Consider the following 18198-nt stretch of genomic DNA (forward strand, 5'->3'; position numbering starts at 1 on the left):
TGCTCCTTTGAGGTCCTTTCTTGCATCAGTTAATCATACTGGCCTATAATCCATCTACACAGAGATCTCCCCTCCAGCCCATGAGACCCTTGAGGACAGGATTGCATCTGATTCATCTCAGTAAAGCTGGGGAGGACTTGAACCCAGGCAGGCTTTTCTTTTCTTTTCTCTTTCTTTCCTTTCTTTTTATTTTATTTTTAAAATTTTTATTGGAGTATAGTTGATTTACAATATTGTGTTATTTTTTGCTGTACAGCAAAGTGAATCAGTTATACATATATCCACTCTTTTTTAGATTCTTTTCCCATATAGGCCATTACAGAGAATTGAGGAGTTCCCTGTGTTATACAGTAGGTTCTTATTAGTTATCTATTTTATATATAGTAGTGTGTCTATGTCAGTCCCAATCTCCCAATTTTAACCCCCCCCCATCCCCTTGGTTTTCTACATCTGTGACTCTACCTCTGTTTTGTAACTAAGTTCATTCGTACCCTTTTTTAGATTCCACATATAAGCGATATCATATGATATTTGTCTTTCTGTGTCTGACTTCACTCAGTATGACAATCTCTAGGTCTATCCATGTGGCTGCAAATGGCATTATTTCATTCTTTTTTATGGCTGAGTAATATTCCATTTTATGTATGTAATACATCTTTATCCAGTCCTCTGTCGATGGACATTGCTTCCATGTCTTGGCTATTGTAAATAGGGCTGCAATGAACATTGGGGTGCATGTATCTTTTAACCTGAGGGGTTCCCCTCCCCACTTTTTATAAGAAACTCCCTGGATGAGCAAGGTCTGGAAGTCAACTCATGGCCTGACAAGTTATGTTCTCCTTCCAGGGCCCAGGTGAGATGTCCATATGTGGAAAGAACAGGACTCCATGTGTGTGTCCTGGAGGTCTGGAAGACCCAGGACCTGACCTGGGAAGGGCAAGATACCAGCTCTGGGGCCTCAGCTATCTTGGCCGTGCAGCCCCTTCCCAAGCTCTGATCTGTGGCTTTTCTAGAGCATTCTGGGCTGCTTACCACTTAAAGAGTCTCTGGTACCTGGGAAGCCAGGCCCTGGGACTGGGGGAGCTCAGGCCCTGAAGTCCTGGTAGCTTCTCTCTGACAGTGCTCCCTGAGGGTAGCCCAGCTGGCTGCATTTCAGTCCTCAGCCCCCATCCCCATCTGAGGCCCCCTCACATCTGCCTGTTACCAACTCTCTGGATCCCTGGGCTGTGAATTTCCCACAGAGCTGTGGGTAAAGGTACAGAACCTGAAGGCTTGCCCCAGGAGGGAGCAGTCCCCAGGCCCCACCCAGCCCCTCCTTCCTCAGTCACTTTATCTCCCTTCCCAGCTGCTGTCAGGTCCCTTTGGTTTATGGTCCAGGAGAGGGAACCACTCCACCTGTAAATCATTTTCCCCACCCTTCTTTATCCTCCTCTGGCTCTTGCCTCTCCTTCTCTTCCAGTCCTAACCACCAATGCCCACTCCCCTCGTCACAGCCGAGAGCTGTATATATGACTTGGCAGTTTACAGCATGGAGTCTGGAGCCAGACCGCCCAGATTTTTAAATCCGGACTTCACTGTGCACTACCTTTGTGACCTTGACCTTGAGCAAACTGTTTAACCTCTCTGTCCTTAATTTCCCCTTGGGGAAACCGAATGATAGTATCTATCTCACAGAGTTGTTGTGACTATTAAATGAATTAATATTTATAAAGCGCTTGGTAAGCATGAAATGCTACTGTAGCTATTAGCATCTCTCTTCTTTTTGGTCCAGCTCTTTTACTTCCACCTCTGCCACCACCAAGGACACCTGAGATCTCCTTATTGCTGAATCCAGTAGGCCCCTCCTGAGTCCTAACCTTACTTGGTATCTTTCATTCTTGAAAGACTCCCTTGACCTCTATGACCTGATACTGTCAAGAGATTCTGACTATGAGCTGCCAAGGGGCAAGGAGTGTGGGATACGTGCTCAACTAGCAGTGGGCCTGAGAGCATCCTCTGGGGGATGGAGACCCAGAGAGCTCAGAAAAACCTCAGCTTGGGCAGGGGTTGTGAGAGTCTTGGGGGGAGGAGAAAGGGCACTAGTAAGAGGGACAGGGAGACATGGAGTAGTATAGGAGGACAGATGCAAGGTCAGAGAACTATGGCTCTGAGAAAACTCAGGCAGGGGAATTTCCTGGCAGTCCTGGCAGTCCAGGACTCCGTGCTTCCACTGCAGGGGGCACGGGTTCGATCCCTGGTTGGGGAACTAAGATCCCACATACCACGCAGCCAAAAAAAAAAGAAAAAGTCAGGCAATGATGAATAGTGGAGTCAGACATCTTGGGTTCAGATCTTGGCTCTGCCCCTTGGTAGCTGCATATGACCTTGGGCAAGAGGCTTAGCCCCATGAGCCTCGGTTTCCTCATCTGTGAAATAGGGATAATAATCACATCCACATCATAAGGTTACTGTGAGCAGTCCAGAAGATAAATGCTTAGCTCCATGCCTGGTATGTGGCAGGTGCATAAGATCCCTTAATGGCAGCATATGTTACACTGAGGGAGGAGGCAGAACAGGCTGCCAGCCCCTCCAGTTACAGCATCAGGAGGATGTCCTCCTGATGCCCTGGCTCCCGAAGGAGGGCTCAGGAGCCTTGTTAACCTCCCAAGGGGAGGAGCCAGTGATGGTAACAGAATATGCCACCCCAAAGTATGCCACTCTGGCATACTGATTATTTTGAGCTGTAGGCACTTGAAAAACAGCAAATGCAGGGAGAGGCTTTCTCTGAACTCCTCTTATCTGCCTAAAGACACAGAGCCTCCAAAAGGAACTCAATGGTCATAAATCCCCTTCCTGGGAGTTTCATCTCATATCACAGGAGAGGAAATTAGAATTCTATATCATATCCAGTCCACTTTTGTCATAAACTATCATACCTCCCATTCATTCTTCTAAGGGCCCATTCATCTCTCCTAGAAATTATTTACTCTCCCCTAAGAAGCCTACATTCCCCTCCCCCTTTCTCTACTCAGATGTTACTTATTTTTAAAAATTTATTTATTTTATTTTTGGCTGCGTTGGGTGTTCATTGCTGCACACAGACTTTCTCTAGTTGCAGCGAGTGGGGGCTACTCTTCGTTGCAGTGCACGGGCTTCTCATTGCGGTGGCTTCTCTTGTTGCAGAGCACAGGCTCTAGGCGTGTGGGCTTCAGTAGCTGTGGCACGTAGGCTCAGTAGTTGTGGCTCGCGGGCTTAGTTGCTTCGCAGCATGTGGCGTCTTCCCCAGCCAGGGCTTGAACCCGTGTCCCCTGCATTGGCAGGCAGATTGTTAACCACTGTGCCAGCAGGAAAGCCTACTCAGATGGTATTTAAGCCTAAATTCTAAGCCACATGGGAGAGTTATCCATTTTTCCCTGGATATCTCCCATGTATACATAAGCTCTACGTGTTAATAAACTTGCTTTTTGTTTTTTGTATTGTTCTTGTTAATCTCTTTGTTGAAGAGTCCTGTATGGGTTAATTTGTTGAGGGAATCCAACTTTAGGTAGTGTGGTTGGGCAGACCTCTCTGAGGAGGTGACATGTGAGTTAAGCCAGAAAAGATGAGAATGAATGAGTAATAAGTAAAGACTAGGGGGAAAGTATTCCAGGCAGAGGGAATAAATGTGCAATGGTCCAGAGGTAAGAACAGTTCTATTATGTGTGAGGAAGAAAGAGAAGGCCTGGCTGGAGCAAAGTAGACAAGAGGAGATTGTTTAGAGAGTTAGGCAGGGCCTGATTATGGGGAACTTTATAGACGGTTGCAAGGATTCTAGATTTCATTCTCAGAGCAATGGGAAACCACTGAAGAGTTACTGTAAGAAATGTACCAACTAATGTGAGATGATAATAATAGGGGAAATTCTGTGTGTGCGGGGGCGGGGGCAGGGGGAAGTATACGACAACTCTCTGTACTATCTGCTCAATTTTTCTGAAAAATCTAAAACTGTTCTAAAAAATAAAGCCTACTAATAAAAAATACAAAACTGAAAAAAAAAAAGAGTCCTGTATGAAAAACTAAGATGGATGGAGCTTTGACTTCTCCTAACCCCCAGTACCTTAGATTGTGACTATATTTGGAGATAGGGCCTTTAAAAAGGTCAAGTTAAAATGAGGTCCTTAGGTAGACCCTAATCTGATCTGACTGATGTCTTTAAGAGATGAAACGATTAGGACACACAGAAAAAGATCATGTGGGACTTCCCTGGTGGTCCAGACAAGACTCTGCGCTTCCACGGCAGCGGGTGTGGGTTCCATCCTGGTCTGGGAACTAAGATGCCACATGCCGCGATGCACAGGGCGGGGGTGGGGGGTGGGGCTCCAAAAAAGATCATGTGAGGTCAGAGGGAGACTGCCGCCATCTACAAACCAAGAAAGAGGCCTCAGAGGAAGTCAACCTTGTCAATACCTTGATCTTGACCTTCCAGCCTCCAGAAGTGTGAGAAAATAAACTTCTGTTGTTTAAGCAACCTAGTCTGTAGTATTTTGTTATGACAACCCTAGAAAACTCATACAAAGACATTTTGCTTTATTTTCCAAATATAAAATTGCAATATCGGGACTTCCCTGGTGGCGCAGGGAAGAATCCGCCTGCCAATGGAGGGGACACGGGTTCGAGCCCTGGTCCGGGAAGATTCCACATGCTGCGGAGCAACTAAGCCCGTGCGCCACAACTACTGAGCCTGTGCTCTAGAGCCTGCGAGCCACAACTACTGACGCTGCGTGCCACAGCTACTGAAGCCCACGCACTTAGAGCCCGTGCTCCGCAACGAGAAGCCACCGCAATGAGAAGCACGTGCACCGCAATGAAGAGTAGCCCGTGCTCGCTGCAACTAGAGAAAGCACAGCAACAAAGACCCAACACAGCCAAAAAATAAATAAATAAATAAATAAATTTTTAAAATTGCAATATCAAATATGCCTTATCAAACTATACATGCCTCAGCCCCATTTCCCCTGTGGATTTGCTTTTTCTGGCCTCACCTCTACCATCTACCCCCCTAGAAAACTGCTGACCTGTAGAATAAAGACCAAACTCCAGAGTATGGCACTTAAGGCCTTCCTGCCCACCCCCATTCCCCTCTCCCCCTCACTCATCTGAACTACTAATATTTCTCCACCTCTCTGGCTGGTTTGGTTCTCCATTCAGGGGACATGGAGAGCAAGGCGAGAGAAGCAGGCTCTTGTGGGCCTGCTGAGGGACTGGGTGGGATATCCATATGGCAAGAGGTTGAAATGGAGATGAGACTAAAGGCAGGGAGACCAACAAGGTGCTGTAGCAATAATCCCAACCTGAGAGACTGTGACCCAGATTAGGGTGCTTGGGGAAGATGGAGCAAAGTGCATAGATTTCAGAGATATTTGGAAGATAAAACTGACAGGAATTGGGTACTCAATAAATATTTGTTGGATTTCCTGGCTACTCTTTCTAATGTAAGCTCTTTGGTTGCTCCTCTGTTTACTTCCTTCACAGCACTTTTCACAGCCTGCAGCTACCTTGTTTATATACTTGCCTATTATCTGTTTCCATCAAGCAGAATGTAAACTAAATGAAGGCTGCAACCTTGACCAATCTTATACATACAGTGCTTGGCACTTAGTAGGTGCTCTCAGATCTTTGAGGACTGAACAGGTTAATAATTGATTGGATGGTGCAGAGTGAGCACAGAGAGGTGAAAGGACAAGCCCAGAAAGAAGCCTGTGATCCTGGGATTCAGAGGGGTTAAGATCCCACCTCTCTACCACCTCACACCGGTCAGAATGGCCATCATTTAAAAGTCTACAAATAACAAATGCTGGAGAGGCTGTGGAGAAAAGGGAACCCTCCTACACTGTTGGTGGGAATGTAAATTGGTGCAGCCTCTATGGAAAATGGTATGGAGTTTCCTCGAAAAACTAAAATAGAGTTGCTATATGATCCTGCAATCCCACTCCTGGGCACATATCCAGAGAAAACTGTAATTCGAAAAGACACATGCGGGACTTCCCTGGTGGGGCAGTGGTTAAGAATCCGCCTGCCAATGCAGGGGACACGGGTTCGAGCCCTGGTCTGGGAAGATCCCACATGCCGCGGAGCAACTAAGCCTGTGCACAACAACTACTGAGCCCACGCACTGCAACTACTAAGGCCGCGCACCTAGAGCCCGCGCTCTGCAACAAGAGAAGCCACCGCGATGAGAAGCCCACGCACCGCAACGAAGAGTAGCCCTTGCTTGCCGCAACTAGAGAAAGCCCATGCGCAGCAACGAAGACCCAATGCAGCCAAAAATTAATTTAATTAATTAATTAATTAATTATTTTTAAAAAAGAAAAGACACATGCACCCCAATGTTCACTGCAGCACTATTTACAATAGCCAAGACATGGAAACAACCTAAATGTCCATTGACAGATGAATGGAAAGAGAAGACATGGTACGTATATAGAGTGCAATACTACTCAGCCATAAAAAAGAATGAAATAATGCCATTTGCAGCAACATGGATGAAACTAGAGATTATCAATCCAAGTGAAGTAAGTCAAAAAGATTAAGACAAATACCATATGAGATCACTTATATGTGGAATCTAAAATGTGACACAAATAAACTTATCTACGAAACAGAAACAGACTCACAGACATAGAAAACAAACTTGTGGTTGCCAAGGGGGAGAGGGCATGGGGGAGGGATGGATTGGGAGTTCGGGATTAGCAGATGCAAACTATTTTATATAGAATGGATAAACAATAAGGTCCTACTGTAGAGCACAGGGAACTATATTCAATATCCTGTGATAAACCATAATGGAAAAAATATGAAAAGGAATTAATATAGATGTATAACTGAATCACTTTGCTGTACAGCAGAAATTAACACAACATGGTAAATCAACTATACTTCAAATAAAGTAAATTTAAAAAAAGTCCCCACCTCTCTGTCTCTGGCCCTGGGAACAGTGGGCATGGACCAGAGATTTAGGGGTTCAGTTGGCCCGGGGACCACCTGCCCAATTGTCTATTGCTAGATTTGAGAAAATACAATTCCCATTCCTCACTTTCTGGCCTCTGGCTGTTGAGCCAGGCCAGTGGATGTTTTCAGGGAAAGGGAATAGGCACCCCTCCAGAACCTGAGATCTGCCCTTCAAAGGTGTGGATGTGGGTAGCGGAAGATGTGGCCTGGTTCATGTCAAAAGCCTTGAATGCCAGGCTGTTTGACCCCAAAACTCAGCATAGGAGCCCAGGTCTCCACGCTCCTCCCCACGCCAGGCAAGCCCAGCTGGGCGCGTGCAATTCTTTTCAGGCCCTAAGGGGGGCAGCACTGGCCTGAGCCTGGGGGCTTTGGCCAAGGGTGTGGCCAGTGCCAGTGCGCGCAAATTCCCGCGCACTTAAGGGGGAGTGTTGGTGACAAGCTCAGGCAAAAGCGAGCGCCGCCCCTGCCTCTGTCCTCCAGGCTGGAACGCTAGTCCATCTAGTTGCCGGGGAGATTCCCCAGATGTCCAGGCCCCCTCGGACCTCAGCATAAGCCCCCAAGGATGGGGGAAAAGAGGACCCCCATTAGAGGGACTCTCAGTCACCAGGGCGAGGTAGGGGACCAGGGACACAGCTGGCTCCTACATCCTGATGGCCACCCGCATGGTGACTAGCTGTATGGCTGCGTCTTCAAGGTTGGAGCAGGAAGCTGGGCCTCGGGTGCATGGGTGGGAGGCGGAGCTTCTTGATGACGTAAGGCCTGAGGAAGGGCGTGGCTTCTTGGTGACTCGCCTCCAGGAAGGGGGCGGGCTCTTAATGACGAGACGCCAGGGAGGGGGCAGGCGTTCATTGATAAAAACGCTGGGCTCTCTCGGGCGCGAGCGCCGCGTAGCAAATCCAGCCAGGGCCACGCGCTGTCGCGGCCTGGCGGAAGCCAGAATTAGCCGGGCCCGCGCTGCGCCGCACCGCCCTCATGGAGCCCGCGGCCGGCTTCCTGTCCCCGCGCCCCTTCCCGCGTGCTGCCGCCCCGCCAGCGCCCCCCGCCGGGCCCGGACCTCCTGGGAGTCCCATGCCGGGACCTGAGCTGGAGGTGCTGGCCGGGCCGCTGGCGCCGGACCCTGGGCGCCTCATCACTGACCCGCGCAGCGGCCGCACCTACTTCAAAGGCCGCCTTTTGGGCAAGGTGAGCTGGGGGGTGGTGTCAGCGAGTGTGGAGGGGGACCCTGCCGGCCTCTTTGCCCGCGCGGGGCGTGGCAGGGGCGTTTGGCCTCGGCGCGGGAACCTCTGCTGGCCTGCCCTGGCGCTCCCCTGGCGCTCCCCTGGAGCGCCCTGCCTGATGCCCCCTCCTTATAGGGGGGCTTCGCCCGCTGCTACGAGGCCACTGACACAGAGACCGGCAATGCCTACGCGGTCAAAGTCATCTCGCAGAGTCGCATAACCAAGCCGCATCAGCGCGAGAAGGTGAGCCCCAGTCCCAGCAAACGACGGGTGGGGTGGGGACAGTGGCGTGGGAGCCCTTGGCGGATGACAACCCCGCGTCCCCATTGCAGATCCTAAACGAGATTGAGCTGCACCGCGGCCTGCAGCACCGCCACATTGTGCGTTTCTCGCACCACTTTGAGGATGCTGACAACATATACATTTTCCTGGAGCTCTGCAGCCGAAAGGTGAGGGATGGTGATGGAGGTGGGGGAGGGAATGGGGACCTTAAGACCCAAAGTTGGAGGCCTGCTCTTCCTCAGCAAGCACAAATGGAGGGAGGATCCGGGAGGGCAGACCAGGGGCTGAGGCAGTGGCTCTCTGCAGTCCCTGGCCCACATCTGGAAGGCCCGGCACACCCTGTTGGAGCCAGAAGTGCGCTACTACCTTCGGCAGATCCTTTCTGGACTCAAGTACTTGCACCAGCGGGGCATCTTGCACCGGGACCTCAAGCTGGGTGAGACTCCTGGGCCAACAGGATGGGGGGTTGGGGAGGCAGAGAAAAAGGCGTCTGACACATTTCTCTACCCCGGTCCAGGAAATTTTTTTATCACTGAGAACATGGAACTGAAGATGGGGGATTTTGGGCTGGCAACCCGGTTGGAGCCCCCAGAGCATAGGAAGAAGTGAGTGTTTGAGGAGGGGGGTGGCCACAGTCTGTGTGACACAGATGACGTGTGTGACAGACACTAAATATGTATGTGGGAGGCACAATGACTGCCTGATGTGTCTGTGTGACAGATGGGAAAGGATGATGGGCTGTGTGTGTGTGTGTGAAGGTGGCAGTGGCAACCTGGGTGAATGGGAATGATGGAGAGGCTGTGGGTCCTCTGTGTGTTTAGTCCCTGAGACAGATGGGTGTAAGGATTCTTGGAGGTGTATGACTGATCCTGTGTGTGAATGTGGACGGTGATATAAGAGTGTGTGAGACGGACTGAGAGTGTAGGGATGGTGGGACATGACACCCCGTGTGTCACGATAACCTGCTGTGGCCACGAAGACTGGGTGTAAAACAGATAGCATGTGTGGTAGTTGAGTGTTTATGGGGGACGTGACAGCTGGTGTTGGTGTGTGTGGCACAGACCATAGGAGGTGACAGCCTGTATGGGTGTCTGACAGACGGAAGTGGGGGAAGGAGGAAGGGATCAGTGATGGACCCTCTGTTGACCCTGGAGGAGGGGGCTGGGTTGGGGGTCAGGGCCTCCCCCTGTCCTGCAGAGCAGCTGAGCAGCTGGGCCAGGCGGGTGGGCAGGGACTCAGCTGCCATCCCCGGCATCCATTGTCTCAGAACAAGCAGGAGTTCTCTGGCCTTTGGTGACAGGCAGCTGCTTTGTCTGGACTCACAGTGGGGGCAGGGATGAGGGGCCAGCCAGGCTGCTTCTGAACCTTGCCCTCTGCTCTTCCCTACCCCCTTTCAGGACCATCTGTGGCACCCCCAACTATGTGGCCCCAGAAGTGCTGCAGAGACAGGGCCACGGCCCTGAGGCAGATGTGTGGTCCCTGGGCTGTGTCATGTGAGTCCCAGGGTCATGTGCACACAGGGGGTACCCAGGGGAGCATATGTTCCACTTTACTCCTGACCCCCTTTCTCTGCCCCACAGGTACACACTGCTATGTGGGAGCCCCCCCTTTGAGACAGTTGACCTGAAGGAGACATACCGCTGCATCAAACAGGTTCACTACACATTGCCTGCCAGCCTCTCACTGCCTGCCCGGCAGCTCCTGGCCACCATCCTTCGAGCCTCACCCCAAGACCGCCCCTCAATTGACCAGATCCTGCGCCACAACTTCTTTACCAAGGTTTGTGGCCCCCCAGACATGTCCAGTTTGCGGATTCCCAGGGGATTGAATGGGAGCGGGTGACAGGACCCCTGGGCTGCTCTTCTCTGCTCACATGCCTTCTCTCCTCAGGGCTACACCCCCTACCGGCTCCCTGTCAGCAGCTGTGTGACAGTCCCAGACCTGACACCCCTTAACCCAGCTAGGATTCTGTTTGTCAAAGTCACCAAGAGCCTATTTGGGAGGAAGAAGAGTAAGAGTGAGTCTGGGATGTCAGTGGTTTTGAGGGTACAGAGCAGCAGGGGGCTTGTCAAGTACATGTGAGGGTGTGAGTCTGAGTCCCTGGGGACCCCTGGGGAGAGCATGTGTTACACAGGCACATGGGTATGCCTAACAGTATCATCCCTGCGGGAAGCAGGGGGGCTGGACAGGATTCTGAGGGTTCTATCTCGCCCCACCCAGATAAGAACCATCCCGAGGAGCGGGACGAAGTCTCCTGTTTGGTGAACAGCCTCACTCGGATGTCCATTGGCCATCAGGATGCCAGGCCCGAGGTGAGGTGCTCACGTGGACAATGTTCCCCTGACTCACCCCCACCCTAGCAGCTGTGGGAAGCCTGGGATAAAAGGGGCTGATGAAACATCTAGCCTCGTGGTGGCCTAATTGGCTGTGTCTCATCAGCCAGGCAGGGCTGACCTGGGGTGCCCCAGGTGCCAGGGCAGGGCTGGGCCATGGACTCTCAAGGATTTGGATTTCAGGGCCTATCTCACTCTCTTTCTCCACCCAACCCTCCAGGCTCCGGCAGCTTCAGGTCCAGCCCCCGTCAGCCTGGTAGAGACAGCACCTGAAGACAGTTCACCCCGTGGGACACTGGCGAGCAGTGGAGATGGTGAGCCACCGGGAGGGTGAAGGGTGCTAGAGGTTGCTGGACCTGAGACCAGGCCCAGAGGGAAGAAGTGGGTGGAGAGTCACTGTCTAGGACCTGGGGGACTATTGCCTAATTCTCAGTGCCCTGTTCCCTTCAGGTTTCGAAGAAGGTCTGACTGTGGCCACAGTGGTGGAGTCAGCCCTCTGTGCTCTGAGAAACTGCCTGGCCTTCATGTCCCCAGGTGAGGCTGGGGTCTGGCTTATGTGAATGGTGGTGGGAGTTCTTTGACTGGGAGGCCAGGAACAGGTCCTCATTCCTTCCTCTTCCATGACAGCTGAACAGAACCCCGCTCCCCTGGCCCAGCCAGAGCCTCTGGTGTGGGTCAGCAAGTGGGTTGACTATTCCAACAAGTTTGGCTTTGGGTATCAACTGTCCAGCCGCCGTGTGGCTGTGCTCTTCAACAATGGCACACACATGGCCCTGTCAGCCAACAAAAAGTAAGTGGTGTCATGGGGTGTCTTGTATCCAGCCCACTGTACTCAGCAGGGCTGTACCTTGGTGTGTGCTCCTGGGCTCCCGGACCTGCAGTCTCTCAGGGGAGTGGCGTGGGTACAGGGCTCCGTCTGACTTCTGTCTCCGTCTCCTCCCCTCCAGGACTGTGCACTACGACCCCACCAGCACCAAGCACTTCTCCTTCTCTGTGGGTGCTGTGCCTCGGGCCCTGCAGCCTCAGCTGGGTGTCCTGAGGTATTTCGCCTCCTACATGGAGCAGCGCCTCATGAAGGTTTGTGGACTGGGGTGGGGCACGTTGAGGATGAACACATCCTGATCCCTTTCTGTTCCCCTTTGGGGGCGGGTGGGCGAGGGGCTGGGTGCTGAAGCTAGAAGCTGAACCTCTAAGGGAGACATGAATGGAGAGAGGACTGACTCATGTCAGACAATTGACCTGCCCCTGCTCCCAGGGTGGAGATCTGCCCAGTGTGGAAGAGGTGGAGGTGCCTGTTCCCCCACTCCTGCTACAGTGGGTCAAGACTGATCAGGCCTTACTCATGCTCTTTAGTGATGGCACCATCCAGGTAAGAGCTCCTCTTGGAGTTGGAGGTAAGGTCTGGGAGGTCCAGGGTGCTGGGGAGGAAACGATCTGGGCCTTAGGCCCTGATCAGTGCCACCCTTCTGCGCACAGGTGAACTTCTACGGAGACCACACCAAGCTGATCCTCAGTGGCTGGGAGCCCCTCCTTGTGACTTTTGTGGCCCGCAATCGCAGTGCTTGTACTTACCTCGCTTCCCACCTTCAGCAGCTGGGCTGCTCCCCAGACCTGAGGCAGCGGCTCCGCTATGCTCTGCGCCTGCTCCGGGACCGCTGCCCCGTCTAGGCCCCAACCTGCGGGGCCGGCCACCGCCCAAGCCCTCAGGCCTGATGCCTGTGCCTGTAAGGCTCTGGCCCTTGCCTTTGTGGCCCTCCCTGTTCCTTTGGTGCCTCACTGGGGGCTCTGGGCCGAATCCCCCAGGGAATCAGGGACCAGCTTTACTGGGGTTGGAGGCGGCCTCCTACCCCTTCTCCAAGAAAAGCCTGAGCCTTAGCCCCCCGCTAGGGGGCGTTATTTATGGACCACTTTTATTTATTGACAGACATTTATTTATTGGGATGTGAGCCCCAGGGAGGGCCTCCTCCTGGTATAATAAACCGTTTTTGCAAAACTCGGGGGAGTCCTCACTCGCAGTAGAGCCCGTGGACCGTGGCCACGGCGAAGAGGGAGGTATTGGTGATGGCGGCCGAGGCCAGCCCGTCGCGCGCCGCGTCCCAGAGCGCGCGGCTGACCACGCGCACGCCCTGGCCGGCGCGCGGCCCCAGCACCACGCTGCGCACCAGTTTGTAGCGCGGCGGGCTGAGCTCGCGCAGGCGCACGCGCACCAGCTCGCGCAGCTCCCGCGCCAGCCGCCCGGCCTCGGCGCCGGAGTAGCACGCGTCGCGCAATCCTGCCTGCAACGCCGCTTCCAGGGCCCACTGTGCGCGCGCGGCCTCCCAGCGCTCCCCTGGCGCCGGCTCCGTGCGGTACGAGGGTTCTGCCCAGCGGGCGGCCGCCAGAGAAGCTGACCCGCGAGCCTAGAGGGGGCAGGGGGCCCAGGGATGGGCGCCGACCCCCAAGACCTGCGCCTGGCCCGGCCAGCGAGTTGCGGCGCAAAAAGGACGAGGTCGGACCTAGCACGGAGCCACGGCGGGAGGCCGGGCCCGAGCCCTCTGGTCGGGTCTCATCGATGCTGGGCAGACGGCCTGGAGGCCACGCTGGTGATAGTTTCAGCCCATGGTCTTTGGAAGTCTCCTCCTCCTGGCGTCCGGAGGGCACAGGCCTGCCAGCCATGGACCTGCCGGCTGGAAGACCCACGCTTGGACGGGATGGCCCTCACTGGCCGTCTCTGTACACCATCCCGTCTCTTAAGAGTTTTTACCCCCTAATCCCTTCTTACCTGATGTTTTTGGGGACAGGTGAATCAAATAGCCCGGGGCTGCGTGGATTCCTAGGTGCTTAGAGGGTTAAGGGCTGTTAGGGACACAATAAGAGGAGAGATGCTGCTCAGACTATCTTGCTGTCCCTGCCCCCTGAGCTCCACTTTCCTATGGAGGTTAGTTAAATGAGCTCGAAGTACACCTTTTCTCCCTTCCACCTGACTTCACCAGCAGAAGGGGGAGATGTATCTGCCCTCTGCCTCAGCCTAGAGAGTGGCGCCTCCACCCCCTGACCAGAGGGAGGGACAGACAGACCCAACTCCTTCAACCCCCACAGATCCTTCTAGCTCTGTGAGTCTTGAATCCAGCCATCCTCCACCCCTACCTGCTCTTAAGGTGGCTGGCACAAAGATCCCTACAACTGGCTGCAGCTGGGGCCAGGTGACTCAGGATGGTCCTTCCACTCTCTGCTTTTGGCTTCTGGCCCTACCTCCAGAATCAATTCTGGGATGGCTGCCCTCTTCTCCCGAAACTCCTCAGACACCTGAGTCACCTGTAGCCTTTGGCCTCCAAGCTCTCTCCTAACAGCCCTTGCCCAGCTGGCCTGGCTGGCAGGTGGGAGGTTAAGGGCCCCTTGCCTTTGTTGTGGAGTTGCCATGGGTTGCTGGGCAAGCACTCCCCTCTTCCTGGTTCCCACTTTCCCGCCCTGGCTCTGGCTTAACCTGGGAGTGTTCCTACGTGCCGGGTGACTGAGTCATCAGGGGAGAGGGATCAGCGGGGGCTTAGAGCCCTAGGGCATACAAGTATGACTGAAGGGGCAGATGTAGAGAGGGGCTCTGGTCAGATTGGTGTCCCCCTACCCCAGAGCTCTTGAGCCACTGTCCATTTCCCCCTTGTGAAGACTGGCTCTCTACTTGTAAGCAAGTCTCAGAGGGCCTGGGATATGGGGAAACCCTGAGGCTGTGGGGGAGGCCCCTCAGAAATCCGGACCTGGGCCTACGGGAAGGAGCGTGTCCCGGCCCTGTCATCTCCCCGTCAGCCTCAACTAGGGCAAACGTTTCCGTTCCCTGTGCAGAGCTAGGGTGTGGCTTGGATGACTTCCTCAGTTCAGGGCTGGGGGAGGGGGGAAGGAAGACCCATCCGAACACAGGCCTGATGCAACAGTGGTGACTCCACTCCTAAGTGCACCCTGCTGACCTCAGCGCCCTGGGGCTTGTCCCCAGCTGTCCACACCTCTTGTGTGCCCTACTGCCCAGATTGCCGCCCCCACCCCCCTTCGGTTGCATTTCAGGGATGCCAGAGACCATGACTCCTCTGTCAGAGGTGACACCTCCTCACCTGACCCCCCTCTGGGAGCGACAGGACTGCCACCTCCCAAACAAGCCAGGTCTGGGCCCTGAAAACGGTCCATAGGGACAAGGACTTTCCCCGCTGAGGGGGGTTCCCCAGGTCTGGCTAGCCCGATCTTGACCCTGTGTGCCTGTTGGGGGGAGGGTGGGAGGAGTCAGGGAGTTTGAACTCTGAACCCAGGACAGGCAGGGGCCAGGGTGCCAAGACCCTCCGACTTTGCTTAGGGCCCCTCTAGGGCTGAAGTTTTCGCTGGGCCTGTGGGAGCTGGGCGGGGCCTCGTCTCTGGCTGGGCTCTAGTTTCCGTGGAAACCCACAGGCTTCCCACCCCAGCGCTGCCTGGGCAGGCTCCCAGCTGGGGCCTCGTCCGCAGCCAGCCTCTCCTCCCGAGTCCAGTCCGCTCTACCTTGGCGTCTCTTGGTCCCCTCCCTGAGTCCCCATCCCCAAGCCAAGCCTCTGGCCTCCTCCACTGGCCTCTGATGCCTTCAGGAACCTGGGCCTCCTGCCTCATTCCTAAACTTTAGCTTCTCAGCAAACAGGCTTCCCAAGCTCTTGCCCCTCCCTCTCGGGCCTTTCTAGCTCCTCACCAGCTTTAGGGCTCAACCAGGCCTCCTGCTCCTTCCACCTACCGCCTCCCACAGACCAGCAGACAACAGGCCTCCTAGGCTGTGCCTCCTGCTCACTCCCCTGCCCTACCCCACCCATGGAGACCCCAGGACTGGTTGTGCACGGGGAGGCTGCGCCCTTTTCCACAGCACTCCGAAGCCTCGTCAACAACCCCCTATACAGGTGAGGGGGGGCCCTGTTTGTGGGTTTTCCCTAGCTGGCTCTGCTGGGCCCCATGACTCTGAGGAAGCTCTGGGTACAGAGGAAGTGGGGAATTAGGACTTGACCCTCCTCCCTGGTGAACTCGGTCTGGGGAAGTCAAGTGTAGAGGATAACTACTGGTCGCTTAGTGTCTACGAGAGCCAGAGGTGGGGGCACTGGGGACCGGAGCTCAGAGCAGCTATGTGACCTCAGGGAAAGGCCTTCCTGTTTTGGATCTTGGGCTCCTGGCAGAGAAGAGCCCTCTGCCCCCTGGACCCTGAGAAATGGAATGTAACTTGAGTGCCTCCCTAGGGAGGCAGAGGAGCAGATAACCCTGCTCTGGGAACTGCGGACTCACAAGAGGAACAAAGCTCAAGAGACTGAGCCAGAGTTGCAGACAGGAAGTAGTTCAAGGGTGCTGCCTGGGGCTCACTGCCTGCCCAGGATGCTGTGGTGTCTGAAACCAAGGGATAGAGTACAGGGGCAACGCTGGTCAGGAGAACTAGAATGCAGCTTTCTGTTCCCACTGCCTCAGAGCTGGGCCCCTCCCTATGGGTTGGTGACTCCTATAACCCTACTTCTTTGGGCATCGCAGTCTGGTCTGAGCAGTGGGAACCCCCAGGCCTTGGACCTGAGACTGGGAGGCTCCAGGAAGCTCAAGCTTCATCTCCTGCCTCCTACTCGCTATGCTGTTCAGAGGCCCAGAGGCTGGGGCCGGTAGTGATCGTGAAGATGGAAAATGTGGTCTGGCCTCATGATGGTGCCTCACTGACATGTCTGTTTGCAGCCGGTGCACTCTGCACCCCCAACCCTACCCTCTCCTGTCTGGAGGAGGCTGAAAAAGCTGAGTCTGGAGGAGGCTGAAAAAGCTGAGTTTGCAGTCTGTGGAGGAGAAGCCAAAAAGAGTTTCCCTTACCCCAAGACACAGGCTGAGGAGGAGAGGGGTATTGGGATCAACCTTGTATCAGCCCTGGTGCCCCCTCAGTGATCAATTGATCAAACATAGCCACCTCCTAGGGTTTGGGATTCGCATCCCATTTCAGGGATGAGAAAGCTGAGAGTTAATGAGTAGGAAGTCTCTTGCCTAGGCACCACAAGGTGGAGCTGGAATTAGAACCAGGCCTGTGTGACCCAGACCTTCGGCTGGAGGGACTGTCTCTTTTACAGGGCAGACAGTAAACGGAGTTGGGCAAAGGCAAAGCCTAGAGTTGCACAGAGACTCTGGCCTCCTCTTCCTGGTTCTCTGCCCCTCTCTCCCACAGTGATGTTCGCTTTGTGGTCGGTCAAGAACGGCAGGAGGTGTTTGCCCACCGGTGCTTGTTGGCATGTAGATGCAACTTCTTCCAGCGACTTCTGGGCTCAGAGCCGGGCCCCGGGGTGCCTAGCCCTGTGGTGCTGAGCACCGTGCCAGCTGAGGCCTTCCTGGCAGTGCTGGAGTTTCTGTACACCAACAGTGCCAAGCTGCACCGCCACTCTGTGAGCCCACTGGGCAGGGGTCTGGGTGGGAGGAGGGGTGGCTGAGGGACGGGGGAGACTTCTTTCCACTCCCCCAATCACCCACTCTGCAGGTGCTGGAGGTGCTGACGGCGGCTGTGGAGTATGGGCTGGAGGAACTGCGAGAGGTGGGTTTATGTGGCGCCTCATCTCGTTTCCCCCGCCTCTTATGGGCTCAGTTCATATCCTGCCTCACACCGGCTAGCCTGGAGAGCAACATGCACCGGTACAGACAGAAGTATGGGTATCTCTGTGTAGATATGCATTTATGTGTGCCTGTGTGCAAACGGATATGTGTGTACCGTGTGTGCTGTAGGGGCATGTGGGGTGTTTATGGATGGTGCTGTAGATACCAGGATAAGTTAGCCTTGATCCCTGTTCTTCAAAGAGAGACAGACACAAGAAAACTCTTAACCCAGTGCCATAAGAAGTGTGACAGATAAGGGCAAATGGTGCTGAGACTGTACGGAGAGTTTCTAGTCTCGCCACCAGGGAGAGAGGAGGGGAAGACTTCCTGGAGGAGGAAACATTTGTGTTGGATCGGGTAGAACAGGTAGGAGTTTGTTCAGAGAGGGGAGAGGAAAGATGGCATTCTAGTTACAGAGACAGAGGTACAAAAGATGCTGGTGAGACATTTAGTGTGGCTGGACTCAGTGTGTGAGAGGAGGAGACGGAGAGATGAGATTGGAGAGCATTGGAGAGCGTGCCAAGGGCTGGTTACTGCAGAACTTTCAAGAATTTGGACTTCTTTTACCCAGAGGGCAGTGGAAATTCATGAGGTTTCAGATAAAGGAGTGAGGATTTGGAAGCTAAGGGGAGAAGGGATTAGGGCTTACCAGTCCAGTAAGGGGGGGGGGGTGGCAGTGGTTGCCCGAGAGAGGTGCATGGCTTTGAGAGAAGTGGAATTGGCATGACCCAGTGCTTTTCTGGATGTGGGGGGTGAGAGGGAGAAGTTGTGGATGAAATTCAAGTTTCTGGTTAAAAGAGAAGTGTCTTCGAGTCCAGAGGGGG

The 18198-nt window shown here is 54.2% G+C and overlaps 3 protein-coding genes across 7 annotated transcripts in view; 2 read left to right on the plus strand and 1 right to left on the minus strand.

Moving 5' to 3' along the window:
• The first annotated feature begins 7712 nt into the window (after positions 1 to 7712).
• On the plus strand, positions 7713 to 12793 carry PLK3 (polo like kinase 3). Its single transcript, XM_036837343.1, has 15 exons — positions 7713 to 8148; positions 8319 to 8426; positions 8516 to 8632; positions 8772 to 8901; positions 8983 to 9070; positions 9863 to 9958; positions 10046 to 10244; positions 10356 to 10482; positions 10686 to 10777; positions 11019 to 11112; positions 11249 to 11332; positions 11426 to 11588; positions 11746 to 11875; positions 12054 to 12167; positions 12275 to 12793. The coding sequence occupies exons 1-15, from the start codon at positions 7939 to 7941 to the stop codon at positions 12464 to 12466; spliced, it is 1944 nt and encodes a 647-aa protein (XP_036693238.1). The 5' UTR covers positions 7713 to 7938; the 3' UTR covers positions 12467 to 12793.
• Positions 12774 to 13482, minus strand: DYNLT4 (dynein light chain Tctex-type 4). The gene is given in 2 exon segments (XM_036837356.1): positions 12774 to 13174; positions 13176 to 13482. Coding segments are annotated over 2 exon segments (648 nt in total). The 5' UTR covers positions 13454 to 13482; the 3' UTR covers positions 12774 to 12804.
• A 1194-nt stretch (positions 13483 to 14676) lies between these two features.
• Positions 14677 to 18198, plus strand: part of BTBD19 (BTB domain containing 19) — an 89401-nt gene continuing 85879 nt past the window's right edge. For 4 of the 5 annotated variants that reach the window (XM_036859848.1, XM_036859854.1, XM_036859840.1 and 1 more), the window contains exons 1-4: positions 14677 to 14926; positions 15528 to 15675; positions 16956 to 17169; positions 17262 to 17315. In XM_036859848.1, coding sequence (XP_036715743.1) covers positions 14833 to 14926; positions 15528 to 15675; positions 16956 to 17169; positions 17262 to 17315 — 510 coding nt within the window. In that variant the 5' untranslated portion in view covers positions 14677 to 14832. Of the gene's footprint in view, positions 14927 to 15070; positions 15676 to 16955; positions 17170 to 17261; positions 17316 to 18198 lie in introns of those variants that run through there. The other variant, XM_036859861.1, reaches the window with a different exon arrangement.

This window comes from Balaenoptera musculus, chromosome 1 (genome assembly GCF_009873245.2).
Source record: "Balaenoptera musculus isolate JJ_BM4_2016_0621 chromosome 1, mBalMus1.pri.v3, whole genome shotgun sequence".
NCBI classification, from domain to species: domain Eukaryota; kingdom Metazoa; phylum Chordata; class Mammalia; order Artiodactyla; family Balaenopteridae; genus Balaenoptera; species Balaenoptera musculus.

What these genes read in the sequence shown, in the direction of transcription:
- PLK3 (XM_036837343.1), top strand. Translation starts at nt 7,939, where the DNA reads ATGGAGCCCGCGGCCGGCTTCCTGTCCCCGCGCCCCTTCCCGCGTGCT. An exon ending in TGGTCCCTGGGCTGTGTCAT is followed by an intron (nt 9,959 to 10,045) that starts GTGAGTCCCAGG and finishes TCTGCCCCACAG; the next exon opens with GTACACACTGCTATGTGGGA. An exon ending in CCTGGCCTTCATGTCCCCAG is followed by an intron (nt 11,333 to 11,425) that starts GTGAGGCTGGGG and finishes CTTCCATGACAG; the next exon opens with CTGAACAGAACCCCGCTCCC.